Genomic DNA, 17,821 nt, shown 5'->3' with positions numbered 1-17,821 from the left:
GGATAATGGAATCTAATTGAATGAAATTATAATTATTTAACAGCAAAGATAGGAAATGGGATTTTGTTGCTTTTTTTCTTTGCCACAAGGCATTTAATGGTGGACCCCAGCATCAGTGGTGAGTCAAATCAGTGGATAATGAAGCACAACTTGTAATGTTACTCCAATGACAATATTAAGCTATTGAAATACAGTCACTACATAACACATATTTCAGACAGAAAACTTTGCCTTTGTATAAACAGCAGCAGAACAGATTGAAGTTGGATTCACAGAGGTTCTGTCACCAAACTTCACCTGTGTGACCCAGCTCTGATTCTGTAATGGGAATAATCCTTATGATCTGAACTACCTGCATAATCAATACACTTGCGTACTAACTGCAGTGTGAATTCAGATGATTAGGAGAGTAAGGTTTTGTGCAGCAATCATATCATAATGAATGACCTCCTCCTTCACTGAAAGGTTTCTCATTATAAACTCTTGATGAGATGCAATTTTTATACAGAAAATTATTCTCAAAATAGTGCACATGAAAATTATTACTACTTACATTAGAAAAAAACTCAAAATGAAATCAAGATTGAAAAATTTGAAAATGTTCAATGAAGTCATCGGGACTGAAAAATAGTTTGACCTCCCTTCTGGGTATGTGGTCAATATTTAGAATAAAATAGTAATTAGTCACATAAGACATAATTAGTTCATGTGAATTTTATAGACTAATTATGACTTCATTGTGTGTTGAATTTGCAGTTATTCAGTGTCATTTAATTTGCCTTTGTTTGGGAACAGACTGCAACAAGAACATCAGAATTATAGCTTCAGCTCAGCTTGTACCTTTGGTCCCTATTAGCTCAAACATGTAAGAAAGAAATGACCATGCATGTAATGGATTGTATCCTAAAAAGCACCTGCACAAGCGATCTTCCCTGTACCCTCCACCTTACTGAAGCAACCTGAGCCCCTGAAAAGCCACTTCTCAGAGTCAAGAGACCCTTGGGAAAATGGGGAGAGGGATACAAAGAGAGGGAGAATCCCTAGAAACGGGACACAGATACCTTCTGCAAGCAATGACCTATGTGAGAACATTTAAATAGTAAGATAAAAACCCAAGTGGCAAGACCTTGGAATACTAGAAATTCCCTCACTAGAGGGGTGAGATACATACATAGGTGGAAGACCAAGCTGCAATGCTTCAAACCCTATAGGTTGTATCTGTCTTCCATAAATGGAGGAACTTCTGATTGATCAAAGAGGGCAATTTTTGTTGATTCCCCCCTTCAGTGCCCTCATGCCACATACTAAGGCACATATTCACATGCTATTCTTAAGAGTCCCTCAATGTTCAGGAGTGGATTTTCAGGCCGCTCAGCGGAGGAACAGCAAAAATCACCACCCTATTGTCAGAAGTTCTTTTCCTTGATAGCAGCCTCATTGCCTGGATCAGAGCAGCAGACAGTCCAATCCTATCCTCAAGATACAAGAGTCTGAGTGGCATATATTACAGCATACACCCACAGATGTTTCTCCTCCCTCTTCATGCTGGATGGGCTTAGGACAGTGGTTCCCAAACTTTTTTGACCTGCAGCTCCCTTGACCTACTGGCCATTGGCTGCAGCTCCCCATTACATTACTTTTGGGGGAGGAGGTAGGGTAAACCCAGTCTCAGTAGTACTTCCATTTTTTCCCCTGAAAATAATTGGGATGATGGGAGCTAGGTGTGTTTGCCTGCTGAGCTAAAATGTGACCCAAGACAGCAGGAATCAGGCTCCGAGCACCAGGGGAAGCCATTCAGAGTGTCAGTTTCTCATCTCCCTCCTCACCCACTTTCCTGTGGTTCACGAGATTCACCTTTATTGCTAACCACCACACCAAAAACGGTAAAAATAAAATAATAGGAGCAGACACCCCAGCTGGACGCAGGCAGCATCAGCAAGCCAACAAGACAGAATGCTGCAATCTCCACCTTTCTTTGGCTTCTTCAGTTAGCTTTGAGGAAGGGGATAGGGGCTTGAAGGAACAATTCCACAGCTCCCCTGATAGCTTTGGCACCTCCTCAGGGAGCCATGGCTCACAGTTTGGGAACCACTGGCGGGCAGCCCAATCCTGAGCTGCCTGGAGCGTCCAGGCTCGGTGGCACTGAAAAGGGCTGCCACCGAATCCTGCGCCTCACGCGCTACCGTAGGAGGCTCCTCAGGAGAAGGGGACATTTGTCCTATTCCCCCGCAATGGGGCTACTCACTTTACTCACGAGTAAAGGTGCTTGTGTAGAGCGTGCAGCCCTGCACAAACACCTTGGATCCTGCAGAGCTCAGCTCCGCGGATTCTCTTCCTGCCCACCCCTTGGCACGCCTCCCGCGCGCCCCTGCCAGCCTCCCCCTCCCCGGAACACCACTCCCACGCCTCCGTCCCCGCCTCCTGTTCTGCAGCCCGGTGGTCCAGGAGACCGCCGAGCTGTGGAACCTGGGCCACCGCCCGGCACTGGGCTAGCACCGGTGGGAGCCCGACAGTGAGCCCCACAAATGTGCCTTATGGCACGTTTGCAACTATGGCCAGCGGCATGGAGCCATGCCACTGACCACAGGATTGGGCTCTTAGGATACAGCATTCATTTTGCCATCGGTGCAGTGTCCAAAGAGGTCTGGACCATTAGGCCTTCTTCACTATTTGTATGTTACTCCTGGATCCTTACACTCTGGAATTTACTACAAACAGAACTATTTAGCAAGGTTGCTTCTGCATTACACAATATACAACAACAGGTTGTCTTTGCTTCTTTATATATTAGAAGATCTGATCTTCATTAAAACTGCTTACAGTTTTACATTTTCCATTCTAATTCCAAGTTATTCTAATATTTTTAAGGATAAAAGCAGATGTCATCTTTCGGCATAATTTAATCCATTTTATTCTGATGACTCATTTCAACAGAAGCAGCTAGCAAGCAGCAGGCAAATGGATGTTGGTTCCTAAACAGTGAAATGCACAATAAGTAAGTCTATCTATTTAAGCGGTTTTGTACATCAACCACTAGTGCAGACATAATCACTTCACTTACTTTAGATACAATGACTGGTTCACTTTCTAGCAACTGTTTGCCGATCCCTGGGTCTGTACTTCCAGAAGAAATATTCCGCTCTAACACATGGCCACTCTAAAACAAACAACAGGGGTAGTAAGAGGTATAATATGGAGACCAAAGGCTTACATAATTTATAGAATGGAACAGTGGTTACCAAACATTGTAGCACTAGGACCCACTTTTAAAAACGACACTCCATAGAGTGTTTATAAGATTTTTAAAAGTGGGGGGGAAGGAGATCTAAAAAGACAAAATATTTTATTTATTTACAAGTATTAATAACTAGAAAAAAGTCCCTCAAACATTTATCTCCCTATATTTTTACACATGCCTGCAAACTACAGGAGCTCTGCTCCTTGCAGGGAACTTAGCAGCTATCTTGCAAACTGCAGGACCTGAACTCTTTGCAGGATAATTAGCTGATTTTTGGATTGAGGCAATTAGTTATCTGATCTTTCCATAACCCTTACGCGACCCACCAAAAATCAGGTTGTGACCCACTAGTGGGTCCCAACACACAGTCTGGGAACCACTGGAATAGATCATAGAAACAACTTAATAATCATTACCTCATCACCAAAATTGTATTTCTTTTCCTAGCCTTTATAATTAAGAGATTTTAAAACTGATAATGGAATGTATTTCATATTTTAACACCATCTCATAGCTGTGAAGACTTCTGCTAATGTGAACTACACTACCCCACACAAGTGAGGGATATTACTGTTACCATCAGATTCATTAAGGCAGGGGTGCTCACACTTTTTTGGCTCGAGAGCTACTTTGAAACCCAGCAAGGCCCGGAGATCTACCAGTTTTTTTTTACAATGTTCGCGCCATCATAACATATAACATTTATATGTACAATGTATGTTGGTGTACCTTGAGCCCCACTGAGTATAACAGGATTTACTCCTGAGTAGACATGCCTAGGATTAGGCTGTGAGGCTGCAATCCTAGCCACACTTACCTGGGAGTAAGCCCCATTGAGTACAATGGGCCTTACTCCCGGCGTTTCCTCCCAGAGGCACCTGAAGGGGGGGTCAGCACTCCGCGATATACTCATTTTGCCTCGCGATCTACCGGTAGATCGCGATCCACCTATTGAGCACCCCTGCATTAAGGGTATTATCAAGCTGAGTTTTGCTGCATTGTACTAGTTTTATATTCAGCAACCTTCTCTTTCATTTTCTTATACTGCCTTCTTTTTCACTCTCCCTGCTGATGCGGTAGTAGCCACAAAAAAGATAACATGAAGTAATGGACGGGGGAAAGGGTCTGAAAACTACCATTAGTTTATTCTTCCTGCTTCTTTGATTCCTGCAAAAAAAGTGTGAGTCACAATTTGTCATATTCAGATATCTGCCCTTCATTATAATGATCTCTGGATCTGTTAAATCACCCTTTGGATTTTCTCAAGATGAAAAATCCACAGTGTTAATACTTGAATATCTTTTCATCTCACAGACTGGAACGGCACATACATTTGCTACATAGCTATGTCTGGCCTCTAAATATTTGTGTTCTCTTTGTACTGTCTGATGAAGATACATATGCTTTTAGTTGCATTTCTGTAGCAAAACAGTAATCTTAGAATGTATTTCTACTATTTCCTCTCAAGTGGGTCTAGTGCATAACACTTATACTTTGGAAATGTCAAGCACTTAGCAGAAGTTATTTGAACTCTCTGCCCTTTTCAAGCTGTAATTTTAGCGTACATGCTAATTTGACAGGGTGGGCAGTTTGACAGGCGGGGCCCTTCAAGGGAAAGAAAAGATAACATGTCACATAAATATTTTCTGAAGCAACAGTCTTCCAAAGTACATGCTGTGCAAAATAGGACTGACCTGCAAACTTCTATGAAGAAAATCATATAGGCTTCGGGCGCAATCCTAACCAACTTTGCAGCAATGGCATAGCTATTTCAGTGGGGCATGTGCTGCATCATGGTGTTGGGGGGCAGTCACGGAGGCCTCCTTAACTTAAGGCAATGCTTGTTCCCTTACCTCAGAGCTTCATTGCCCTTATGTCAGTGCTGGAAAGTGGGTTGGATTGCACCCTTTAACTTTTAACTTGTTTAATAGTTTATATCAGTGGTTCTCGCACACATTTAGCACCGGGACCCACTTTTTAGAATGAGACTCTATCAGGACCCACCAGAAGTGATGACATGACTGGATGTTACATCATCAAGCAGGAAAATTTTTAACAATCCTAGGCTGCAATCCTACCCACACTTACCCGGGAGTAAGTCCCATTGACTATCATTGTTAAAAGAATATACATAGCAGCTTGTCCAAAGTACAGGCCTGTAACATTTCCCCAAATGCACTCACATACCATGATAGCATCAAGTCTAATATATTAAGAATAAAATACTGAAATGAATGGGGGCCCACCGGAAATTGTCTCGTGACCCACCTAGTGGGTCCCAACCCACAGTTTGAGAAACACTGGTTTATATTATTTGATTTCCAGACAGAGAATGTAATGACAATTTTAAGTTGCTGCAGACTTTAATGTTTTGATATGTTGAATCAAGAAAACAAAAGAAATGGGCAAACTTTAAATTTGTGTGAAAGACTCACATACATAGTTTGGTCAGATTAGACAGAAACATTTTTCATTCAGTAAAAGCACCAGACTGAATGCATGTAGAACTTTTTGCAAGGTCCTCAATTGGGTGCGCAGTTTGTATATTTGTAGGAACTGTGCACACAGTCTAATGAATGCATGGAGGTCAGGGATGGGGCCTGCCCCTGCACTACACACGTTAACTATATCTGCTTTGACAGGAGGTCTGGTCTAGAGGGTAGAGCCTCTGTTAGCCCAAAGATAACATCTGAAGGTTGCCAGTTGGAGGCCACCGGCAGCTCTATGAATGGCGAGACCTTGAAGCAGCTGATAAACTGAGCTGAGTTATTCCACCTACTCTTCAGTGTGAGCAAAGAAGCATCTTGGCTGCCCTTCAAGTGAGAGATGAAGGAGCTGCTTGTCAGGCAGCATGGGGGGCAACTGGAGGTCAGAAGTGATACTAGACCGTGAAAGAGCCATCTGAAATGTTGTGAGATTCTTGAAAGACAGAACCTTTCTGTTATTGTAAGAATCCCCTCCGGTATTTAGACTGTGTTGGGCCTCCCTAGGGAGGCATGGCTAGCTCCCAGGGGCTTCGTGAGGCATCTGGGGGAGAGAGGTGGCCAAAGCTGCTCTGAACATAACCGGAGACTTCCTGGCCCTTTGGAAGGCTGAAAATTGTGACTTTTGGTGTTTGGCCAAAAAGCAGAAGTCATGATTTTCAGCCTTTCAGAGGCCTCAGACAGCTCCTGTCACTTGAGGAGGGTACAGACTAGACCCACCCGCAGGTTTGGAACCCGTGGATGATCACATCCGTGGGTAACACAAGCCGCCTGTACTCTTCCTCAGCTCTTCTGTGGAGTGGTGGTGGCAGTGGCATGCGGACACAGCCTCTATCTTGCTTTGTCTCTGCTAACTGGGCAAGATGTATCTTTTTAAAGTGGCTCTATTATATTTAGCAGGGGAAAGAGCAACTGACCCTCTTCACTCCATTAGAGCGTATTTTCCCCGTGGCTGTTTCCTGGTGTTTTCTCATTTACTCTGCAACTTTTTAAGATTGCAAACCCTTTTGAAACAAGGAACCATTTATTTTGCTATGCAAACTGCTTTGTGAACTCTTTTGCTTAAAAGTGATATATAAATATTGTTAACAAGAACAACAACCACAACAACTGTGAGAAGGAAGAAAAGGAGCAAAGTGCTTTGCTCCTGTCCTGCTTGCTGCAATACTGTTATCACCCTTTCCATAACTGTAAAGCAATACAATGGAACTGACACTGAAATGTATGTATTCTGGTACTGTTATTGTTTCAGGTTTTCTGGAAGGAAGTAATAAATAATCTGTTGCAAGACATTAGAATATATGGCTTAAATTACAATGTGAAAAGGAAGAAAGAAATCCTTATATTAAGATTATGCTTACTGCAATGTTTCTGAGGGTGGGGAGCCTTTGGCTCCATTCTCAACTTACATACGCTTTCTGCTAAATACTAGAAGACTACTATATAACTTCTAAAACTACTAGAAACATCTAGAAAAACTACTGTATAAGTAAACTTTGTTTCTAACCACTGCTGATAAATTACCATCATCCACTCAGGTATCTGGCCCATTCCACTCCAGACTGCAGATGAGGGCTCAGATGACTGGATGTACTTCTGTACAAAAATCTTCCTCCATACAGAGAAGGAGATTTCAGGGAGAAGGGTTCTGGTCTAAACGTATCCCTGACGTTAGTTTCCTGATGCATACAGGAAGCTTGGTACCTTGGGAGACACCTATGAAAGGTTTGAGGGGCTCATAAAGAAATTGTGCTTCACTATCTACTATGAGTACATCACTATCTGAACAGATTGTGGTAACCCACTCATACTTTTGCACATAGACAATACTGATGACTCAGCAATGCCTACTTCGGAAATCCGATCTGTTATTTTATACCAACCAAAATGCTTGAATTGGTATTCAGCAAGTTTTAAAAAAATATTTTATGCCTTTGTAAGAACAAAGTACAATAACCGCCAAGCAGCACAATAAACCTATTTATTACAGATGCTTCATGAAGTCATTGCTTGAATGGAAAGTATGATAAAGATTTTGTGACAGAGGGGAGAATATTCCATAGCATATCTGATGTGGCAAAATGCTGGGTTTCCTTTTGTAGGGGAAAACTGTGCTCTACGATTTTGATTGCCTGGGCTAGATCTCATGGAGTTAACTAAGTCCCTTGCACTGGCCCAGGAGGGTTGCAAACATGCTGTAAAGTACATTTGTGCCTCCATGGAAGTAAGCCACGAGAGCGCACAGAGGTGCACTGGCTCGTGGAGGCCAAATCTAGCTGTGGTGGCAGCAGGAGATGGTAGGTCTGCGCCGGCTGAGATCGGCCGCAGCAAGGGTCTGGGGGGAGGGAAGGCGGAGGCAGGGAGCAGGTGTTTCAGGGCAAGGAGAGGGCCGGCAGAGGGAGGTGGGACCAGAACCCAGCAGTTATGCTGGATCCGAGCTCTGTTCCCTGGCAGTGCAGAGCGACTCCTGGCTGCTCCGTTCTGTTCGGATCTGTGCCACCTTGTCAGCTGGTGTGGATTCAAGTAGATACATTGGGGCCACTGTAGCTCTCCCTGAGGTAAAGGGAAAAGTTTCCCCTTGCTCCTGGCTGAGCCCCAGTCAGCCCCAAACTTGTGCAGGATACAGCGCAGGCCTGCTGGCCAGTCTGTTCCAGAGCAAGTTAGGATGCGCTGTAAACAATTTACAAATGGAAGAATACTGTTATTATGTTAGTAGAATTCTGTCAAAGAACTTGCTGTAAAGGAGGCTCTGTAATGGATCCTTATTAAAGAAAGTGAAAGTGCAAGAAGTGTGTTGTGAAGGACTCCTCATCTGTAATTTTAATCTATAGCACAGTGGTTCTCACCCATTTAGCACTGGGACCCACTTTTTAGAATGATTATCTGTCAGGACCCACCAAAAGTGATGTCATTACCAGAAGTGACATCATCAAGCAGGAAAATTTTTAACAATCCTAGGCTTCAATCCTGCCCACACATACCCAGGAGAAAGTCCCATTGACTATCATTGTTAAAAGAATGTACATAGTAGCTTGTTAAAAGTACAGGTCTGTAACATTTCCTCAAATGCAATCACATACTATGGTTGCATCAAGTCTGATATATTGAACTGAATGGGGACCCACCTGAAATTGGTTCGCAACCCACCTAGTGGGTCCTGACCCACAGTTGAAGAAACACTGCTATAACAATATGTGACAGATCAGGCTTCTCAGGAAGCGATCTGGATGTCTTCTAAACAGAACTGCTCTTTAGAATAACGAAGGCCAAATCCATACATTAACATTGCAACATACTGAAGAAATATATGATTTAGGATCAAAAGAGACAGTTAATCTTTCTGGGCTGGTTGTTATGATGACAACCATATGAGCCATTATGTTGTTTTCAGCAACTATTTCTTAGTCCTAGCATTTTCTTCTCTTCTTGACTGACTTAAGCCATTTCTGCCCAACGATGCTTATACACAACAGGGATCAAATGTGTACACCTGTGGGCTGGGCAGAAATTGGTTTAAACTGTAAAGAGGAAAGATTACCTGACTGTTTCTAGGGAGAGAAACTGTCACAAAGAAGAAGGGCTGTGGTATAATAGTATGTAGATCATTAGATAATAATTTGTCAGGTGTAAAGGAGGACCATAGGATCTACATAGGATCATAGACTGACCAGTTTTGTAAGAATGTTCTCTTGCATTAAAAGGAAAACATTCACAAATTAAACTCCAAAAGCCACCTATTCAAAAATTAAAGTGCTATCCAATTCAATTAGAACAGCTATTTTCAGAGACAGCACTGTCAGACTGTTTGCCTTTATGCTGCATAAACATTCTGATGCCACCAAATCAGTCACTCATTTCCTCAGTGTCCTATGGCCACAGTTCTCTAAGGCCAGGAGTTGCACCTGATCTTGTCCTACAAAGGGATTTCGGTCACAAAGGGAAAAGGGGGTGAACCAGTGGGTGAAACTGACAATGCTCTCTTTATTACAGTATTATAATTTGGGTTTAAATAAAATATTGTCATGTCAAAAACAACAGAGCTAAAGCAGCTAAAAACAAGAAGGAAAAAAAAGCTTCCAAGTGTGGACACTACTACAGTGTTACTCTCTGACATCTATTTCCTTACTGTTAACCTATGAATCATATCCTGGCAGGTGCCCAGCCTATTCCTGCAATCACTTTCACAAAGTGTACCATTTCCAGTATCTGGAGTCTCTGTCAGACTGGTACAAGGGAGGGAGTGTCTTGAGGGTGACCAGGTACAACTGTTTTGCCATGCCTGCAGACAACAGACAACCAAATGCAGCAATTACAGGTAGAAAACCTTATTCCAGTGGTTCCCAAACTGGGAGGCAAAGAAACCAGCCAGGGGAGCCATGGAATCCTTGTGAAAAACCCACAGCCCTATACAATGTAAAGGATTGTAGCCCTAATGGAGAGCTGCAGCTCATAGCCCAGTAGGTCAAAGGAGCCTCCAGTCAAAAAAGTTTGAGAACCACTGCCCTATTCCTTCCTCAGGGTTGCTAGCTCCTGCCTCAGAGCTGCTGCACTATCCTGCCCTCTTTGGACATACCACTTGCTAGAGTAGGAAGCCATAATTCCTACTCACAAAGGCATAAAATCTATTCATTACTTGCTTTTTTCCACAACTATTTATGTATATAATGTATCCACCACTTTTCCATAAAACTGTACCCAAAAGGATTTAGATATTGGTGGCAGAAAATCATTTATCTGAACAAATAAAATTCTCTGCATCTACTGGAAAAGCAACTTAGAATTATCAAAGAGTACTCTTTGGGAATTCAATGTTCTAAGCAGGAAAGTGCTCTTGAAAAACTAGGCTATGTATTCATTTGAGTATATAAAACATAACAAAAATCTACTTAACTGGAAATCAGATTGTCAAGCAAGCATGAAATGCGCACAGTAATTTGTAGCTAGATTTCTACCAGAGGAACACAGCAGGGGTTGGCACAAGAGAAAGTAAAGTTCACATAAGAAACTGGAGTTAATATAAACCTAATATCTTATGGTGCACTAAAAGTATGTCTAGTTGCATGAGGAAGAAATAAATAAACAAAAATAGAAATATGAGTATTCCACAGAGGACCTAGGTTACAGAGTGAAGCAAGAGACCCAGGCTGTACCCATTACCATGAGTAAAAAAATGTAGGGTAAATTGCAGAGGATGGCAGGGGAGGGGTTAGCCCAGTAGCAGGGCATATACTTTGCATGGAGCAGTTCAATCCCTAGCATCTCCAGATAGGGCGGAGAAAAATTCCTGACTGAAACTCTGAAAACCTGATGACAGGCAGTGTGTACGTTACAGACCTTGTTACAGAGCAGTGGTTCTCACACATTTAGCACTGGGACCCACTTTTTAGAATGAGAATCTGTCATGACCCACCGGAAGTGATGTCATGGCTGGAAGTGGCATCATCAAGCAGGAAATTTTTTAACAATCCTAGGCTGCAATCCTACCCACACTTTCCCATTTACTATAATTGTTAAAAGAATATACATAAGTAATAACTTGTTAAAATTAAAGGTCTGTAACATTTCCCCATATGCAGTTACATACCATGGCAGCATCAAGTGTAATATATTAAAAATAAAATATTGAAATGAATGGGGACCCACCTGAATTTGGATCGTGACCCACCTAGTGGGTCCCGGCACACAGTCTGAGAAACACTATCGTAGAGAGGGGAAGGATCTCAGCAGCAGCAGTGTACATCAAGATCCTACCTTCCCCCCCCCCCCCCCCGGTTCCTGGTCTGACTCTTGAGACTCCTCGGACTTATGCCAGCTAAATAGTGGCATAAGGTAGTCTATGGAGAGGTAAGTTTAAAGTATTTTATTTACCTCTCTCAGGTTGTCATCTCCCCCCATATGATGCCACATGTGCACCAGCAACATGGCTGCATTGTGTAAATTGGTGGGGCAATAGTTAGGACTGGGGCAATAGATAGGACTGGGGCAATAGTTATTCATAATGCTCCAAGAAGGGGCAAAGAATACACTTTCAGGGAGAACTGGCAGGTGGATGGAAGAAGTTTAGCCTTTCCTCCTGTTGATTACAAATAATTTCCCCTCATACACTGTTTTGTGTCCCACTATGGGTTCCAAAACTAAAAGCAAATCCAGTCGATGGAAAATTATGTGGGAGAGGGGCACTGATATGGTAAAATTGACAGGCAGGAATAAAGCATCCCTCTTCCAAATCTTCACTTAATAGTACCTTCCTACCCCAAGTTTTCCATTATCTCAGCAAATGCATGTCTTGGATCCATGCATTTCCCAAGATAAAGTTTAATACTGCACTAAAGATGTATTTAAAGGGGCTATCCTGCATCTCTACATAAATCCACCTGACTTTCAAGTCTCCCAACAAGTCTCTCGCATACTTACGCCTTTCAAAAAGTGTTAGCACAACTCTGAAGGGTTACAGGGTCCATAATGGACTTTTCATAGCAATTGCTGTTCTGGAGAAAATGTTTGCACATTGCCCTCCAAACTTCTCTACTATGAGGAAGATATGATTAATAAAACATCAACAGAAACTGCAGAGTTCTAGTGTAAACAAATAGTACAGGATGTGTTTACTCACCTGTCTGTTGTCTCGCTGAGAAGATGATGAAGAGGCACTTCTATGAGATGGAGTAGAGGTTTTGTGTGCAGGAGATATACCCTTCTCCTCTGAACTCATCATGCAGCTAGATTCTTGTTGTTTCCTTTCACAATTAAGACCACCTTAATCTCTTTTCAGGCTTGCGTATAAAGAAGGAGCCAAATGATGTTAAGCATGATTCCGTGTCACAGTGTATCCGTTATATGAAAGGATAAGATGAATTCAAAAGTCATCCAAACCGAAACCTTAACAGAGAAGGAAAAAGAGAGGAAGATTGTATATGCTGACATTTAAATATACAGGGTGACCCAAAAGTAGGTGGACAGTAAATGATAACATTTATTCCACCTACTGTCCACCTACTTTTGGGTCACCCTGTATATCTGAGTAAACAAAGCAAACACATGCTTATATGACTGAAAAAAACATTTTTGTCATTTGATGTTACATCTCAATTTAACTATGAAGCGAAACAATCCCTCAGGTCTTACCTACCCAACTACAGGAAGCCATGTATTCGTGGATCCTGTATTAGCAGTTTCACTTAGCAGCAGACTGGATCCACAGGGCCCCTCTGTGCACACTACCCCACTAGCCTCCAGAGGTCTTTTGAGCCCAGCAGAGGCTGCGCATATTCTGGAACTGTGCAGTTAAGTGAAACTGCGGATATGAGGGAAAGCCCTCCCCATCTTCTGGAGGGCCTCTGGAGGGTCTTCTGAGCCCAGCAGAGGCGACGTGCATCCGCCCACGGCCTCTGCTGGTCTCAGAATGACAACTACAGGCTGAAAAACACTACTTCTGGTTTTCAGTTGAAAAGTGGAAGCAGTGTTTTTTGGCCTGTAATCATCATTCTGAGCCCAGCAGAGGCCACAGGCGGGCCGCAGAGACCACAAGCAGGCCACAGAGGTCACAGGCAGGCCACAGGCCTCTGCTGGGCTCAGAAGACCCTATGGCAGTAAAGGAAGCAGAGCTCCCCTCGCCTCCGGAGGGTGGGGGCATTCCCTTGTAACCCTGGTTTCCCATAACCATGGGGGGTTCTGGAATGGAATCCCCATGTGTACAGGGGTACGCCTGTACTGAACAGTGCTTAAACCTGGTAAACATGAAGCAGGAGGTTTCTATGCAAAATAAAGATACAAGGCAACTAAGACATATCAAGAGCTTTCATGAGGTATCATATTTCCATGAAATATTCCCCCATGAAGATGGTTCTGGAAAGAGATAATGCAATTCTGTTTGGGAGGCAATTTCCATTCTGCAGGTTTCCAGCTAGTACTTTCCTCAACGGAAGAACACAATTCCTCCTTACAAGATACTGATTGTTCCTTCTTGGCTCTTGCCTGGTTTCACAAGGGACAAGTTACTTCACAGCTAAAAGTGTTTGCAGTCAGCTTTCCCTTTCCCATGCCCCCTCCACACCCACTGCAGCTTCATTTGTTTAGAAATGCACGTAGGAAGCCCAGTATCTATGGTAACTACTGCATCTTCATCATCTCCACATAACTGCCACACATGAATGTGAACATTCAATGTAACCAACGTTAGACTTTCTGCCTTACATTTGAAATACACTGAGGAAAATGTCAATGAGCAACACATCTATATTCAGTATTATAATAAGAAATATCCATTTCAATTTACTAAACCTTTAGGTCTAAATCCAAACACCCACATGTGAAAACAAATGCAGTCAGAGCTTTGACTTTTTGCCACAGTTGATCCTGCTGCTGAAGAAGTAAACCTCTTACTAGCAACTTGACTCTTTTGGCAGAAAACACTGCCGTGGCAAAGAGATAAATAAAATAAAGCAAAAACGGCTGCACAAGTTATTCTCACATACACTGGCCAAACAGTGAGGCTGTCATCCACTTAAAAAAATTCTTAGATGAATAATCTAATACAATCATTTCCAAATTAGAGAACTATGTCTAATTTAGAAACTCACAATAGGTCTGTAAAACTCACATATATTTATCCTAATGTTTGCATAACAGTGTATAAGCACGTTTTATATTATCCCCTCTTCTGTCACACATTCTTAAACATCAAACATGCTGCTGTAAAGTGGTCACACATGTACATTTTCAGAGTGCAATTATAAGTTGTAGTCCTCTGCAATTATAGAAGTGCCCTACTGAATTTGCATGTCTATTAACTATGTGCAGAATAATGTCCATTGTTTCTAAGAACTTGCTGCAAAGATCTATATCAAATTGGTTATTTCAAGATGTACATACCTTCTTGATTTAGTACAAATAAAAAAAAACAATGTTTAAAATAGCTGCTCCTTAAGGGGTTTGGCATATCACAGCAAAAGAGCAAAATAATAATCTCAGTTCATTGAGCAGCACTCAAGAGCTTATTCAAGAGCTGAAAAGGAAAGGTTTTCAACTATTCATGGTGAAGAGGATGTTTAAAAAAAAGAAGCCAAGTAGACCCTGGGTAAATGAAAATCAAATGAATTTTGAAACATCTGAGCTCTATTCAGTTAATTCATGTGGAAAATATGAGGGCAGGAGATCCGGTCTAGAGGGTAGAGCCTCTGTTGGCCCGAAGATAACACCAGAAGGTCGCCAGTTTGAGAACACCGGCAGCTCCCTGAATGGCTGAGAATGGCAAGATCTTGAAGCAGCTGACAAGCTGAGCTGAGTGATTCCACCTGCTCTTGGTGTGAGCAAGAAGTGTCTTGGCTGCCCTCCATGTGAGAGATGGAGCTGCCTGCCAGCCTGCGTGGGAGAACTGGAGGCCAGAAGTGAGACCCAACAGGAAGATCTATTCTGAAATGTTGTTGGTTCTTGAAAGACAGAACCTCTATGATTGTAAAAATCCCCTTGAGGGATTTAGAAACGCCTGCCTATGTAAACCGCCTTGAATAAAGTCAGAGGAGTAATCCAATGACCAGAAAGGCGGTATATAAATACCTAGTTGTTGTTGTTGTTAAATATATTTATATTTAGCATTCATGGTGGTGGTATGTTAGAAAAAGCTCCGGTACCTGGACTGTCACTACTACATCCAAGCATAGTACAATCCAATGGTGTAAAAGAAAATCTTTCGGTACCCATGTATGCTGTAAAGGGCACCTGAATGTTCAGCTGTATGCACAGAGGGCCCTCTACACAAAAGCAGGGCACCTGATTGTCTTACTGGCACTGGTGATTCTGTTCCCTGTGCTGCCCAGTGTCAGGACCTCAGAATGCCACCATCGTAACAAGGAGAATGCTGCCTCTGCCGCATTCAGGAGCCTTCAGAGGATCAGGGAGGGCGCACATGGCCTCCTCCATCCTTCCAAAAGTCTTTTGAGGCCTCTAGAACAGGGGTCTCCAAACTTTTCGGCCGAAGGGCCGCATCAAATATCTTGCACGGTGTCGAGGGCTGGAAAAAAAATTAAATATAAAATTTAAATAAATACATTAGAGACGGAACTTAGATGAATGACTGAAATGAATGAATGAATGAATGGGCTCAAATGTCCAGGATTTCTCCAAGCACCAACACAGCCCAAGGAATAAAGCACACACACTTAAATGGACCCCCACTCCCCCACCCCACAAGCACAACTCTGGTTGTGTTTGGTCAACCGCGCCAAAGGCTCTCAGGGGATCAGAGACTGGTCACGGGCCGGATGGAGGCTCTCCACGGGCCGCAACTGGCCCCCGGGCCAGGGTTTGGAGACCCCTGCTCTAGAAGATCTTACAATGTCATTTCCAGCTTTCAGTCGAAAACCAGGAGTTTAAAGGCCCTCTGGAGACCTCAGAAGGCCTTCTGACAGCCAGAGGAGAACACACCTGCCCTCCCCACCCCTCCAAGGGCTTCCATACAGGGACAAGGAAGGAGGGAGAGTTGAGGAAGGTGTTGCCGCCCCCGCAGGCATGGCGCCCAGTGGCATTTGGCCCCTTGACCTCCCAAGATATGCCAGTACTTACTAGAGCCTACTGCAGTGGTTTCCAAACTTTTCAGTGCCACAACCCACCTCGTCCTCTGCAGTAAGTCACCACAATGCTCCTGGTGGTGCTGGAATGCTTCTGGGAGGCCCCAGAGGCCTCTTCCAGGTAGTGCTCACCAGTGACCCACTCTACTGGCCTCTGCAGGACTCAGAATGGCATGCAGAAGTGACCAGAAGCTACTTCTTATTAAACCAGAAGTTGTGTCTGGAAACTGGAAGGAACTTCTAGCTGTTTCTGCAGGCCATTCTGAGGCCCACAGAGGCCAGATGAGTGGGTCACAACCATTGTGGTCTGGCACAACATAGAAGAGGCCCTGCTGGGTCTCCCAAAATCATTCTGCTCCCACCAGGAGCCCCATGCTGGGCTCCGATAACTTGAGGTCACAGCCTTAGGAAATGCTGGCCTATTGTTTATACAGTTGCACATGTACTGGCTGTTCAGACATTCAGATGAATGCATATAGAATGGAGGCAGAACTTGCCACCTTCAATCTTTGGTCATAAAATATATGAAACTTTTGAATAGGGCTTGAGTGTGCGTGTATGTGTGTGAATGACAAATGATATGAATCACAAGTCACAAGTTCATCATCCAAGCCACTTTGGTTCATCTTCTTTTCTACAGCAGAAGTACTTAATGGTAACAGTCTCATTAATACCAACAACACAGTTTTCCTGTCAGAAAACACCTGCCAAGCATCCATACCAATACTGTTATTTAACCAGAACATCTCAGTAGAGCAAATATTAAATCTTTAAATCTTTGATGGGACTCACAATGGTGCAAATTCATTTCGTGAAGATAAATATTACAAGCAGTAGCCTCATATCAAAATTACTCAATATAGATTTAGCTGTATTTTAGCAGATTTTAGCTCTTTAGCTGGAGAAGGTCTGGGAAGATTCCTGTGGGGAGGGGTCCGGGCTGAGAAGGAGGATCTTAGCGTGCATGGCTAGTCTTGAAAGTGCATTGTTTCGTGACTAAAGGTCAACACATACAAGTTACCAACTATTGCTTCTATTCTCTAATGTTGTGTTCACTACTGTACAACTCTGATTTTTTCCAAAGCAGTGAAACAACAATTCTGCTTTTGTCAGCCAGAAGCAATGGGCAATACATACTGCAAATTAAGAAATGTGATTTAAAATAATATATCTTACTAATGCAGCAAAAACACTAGGGATTTAATAAAATGCTTATGGAAAACGAGCAATTTGTCTTCTTTGCAAAACAGTGAATTAATCTTTTTAAAGCCACTAACACAGGATCAACCACCTCCACATATAAAACTCAACTTGTGGGGGGGGGGGATTTTTTGATTATATTCCATTTCTACTACAGCATGAGAGAAATTTAAAAATGAATATATAAATACCACACATGCACACACCACCGTTCCTCCTTCACATTTTTATATCACCCTTCTTCCAAGGAGCTCAGGGTGGAGTATATGTTTCCTTCCCCTCTTTGTCCTTACAACAACCCTGTGAGGTACGTGGCTAAGAGGGGATTTGAACTT

General features: G+C 42.9%; 1 protein-coding gene across 7 annotated transcripts in view; it reads right to left on the bottom strand.

The window, feature by feature from the left end:
* Nucleotides 1-17,821, bottom strand: part of OSBPL6 (oxysterol binding protein like 6) — a 125,579-nt gene that overhangs the window by 53,231 nt on the left and 54,527 nt on the right. For all 7 annotated transcript variants that reach the window (XM_066612326.1, XM_066612329.1, XM_066612327.1 and 4 more), the window contains exons 2-3: nt 12,335-12,600; nt 3,062-3,157 (exon numbers count right to left, since the gene is read on the bottom strand). In XM_066612326.1, coding sequence (XP_066468423.1) covers nt 3,062-3,157; nt 12,335-12,436 — 198 coding nt within the window. In that variant the 5' untranslated portion in view covers nt 12,437-12,600. The remainder of the gene's footprint in view (nt 1-3,061; nt 3,158-12,334; nt 12,601-17,821) is intronic.

Source organism: Tiliqua scincoides, chromosome 1 (genome assembly GCF_035046505.1).
Source record: "Tiliqua scincoides isolate rTilSci1 chromosome 1, rTilSci1.hap2, whole genome shotgun sequence".
Lineage (NCBI taxonomy): Eukaryota > Metazoa > Chordata > Lepidosauria > Squamata > Scincidae > Tiliqua > Tiliqua scincoides.
This window is presented reverse-complemented; position numbering and strand designations above follow the sequence as displayed.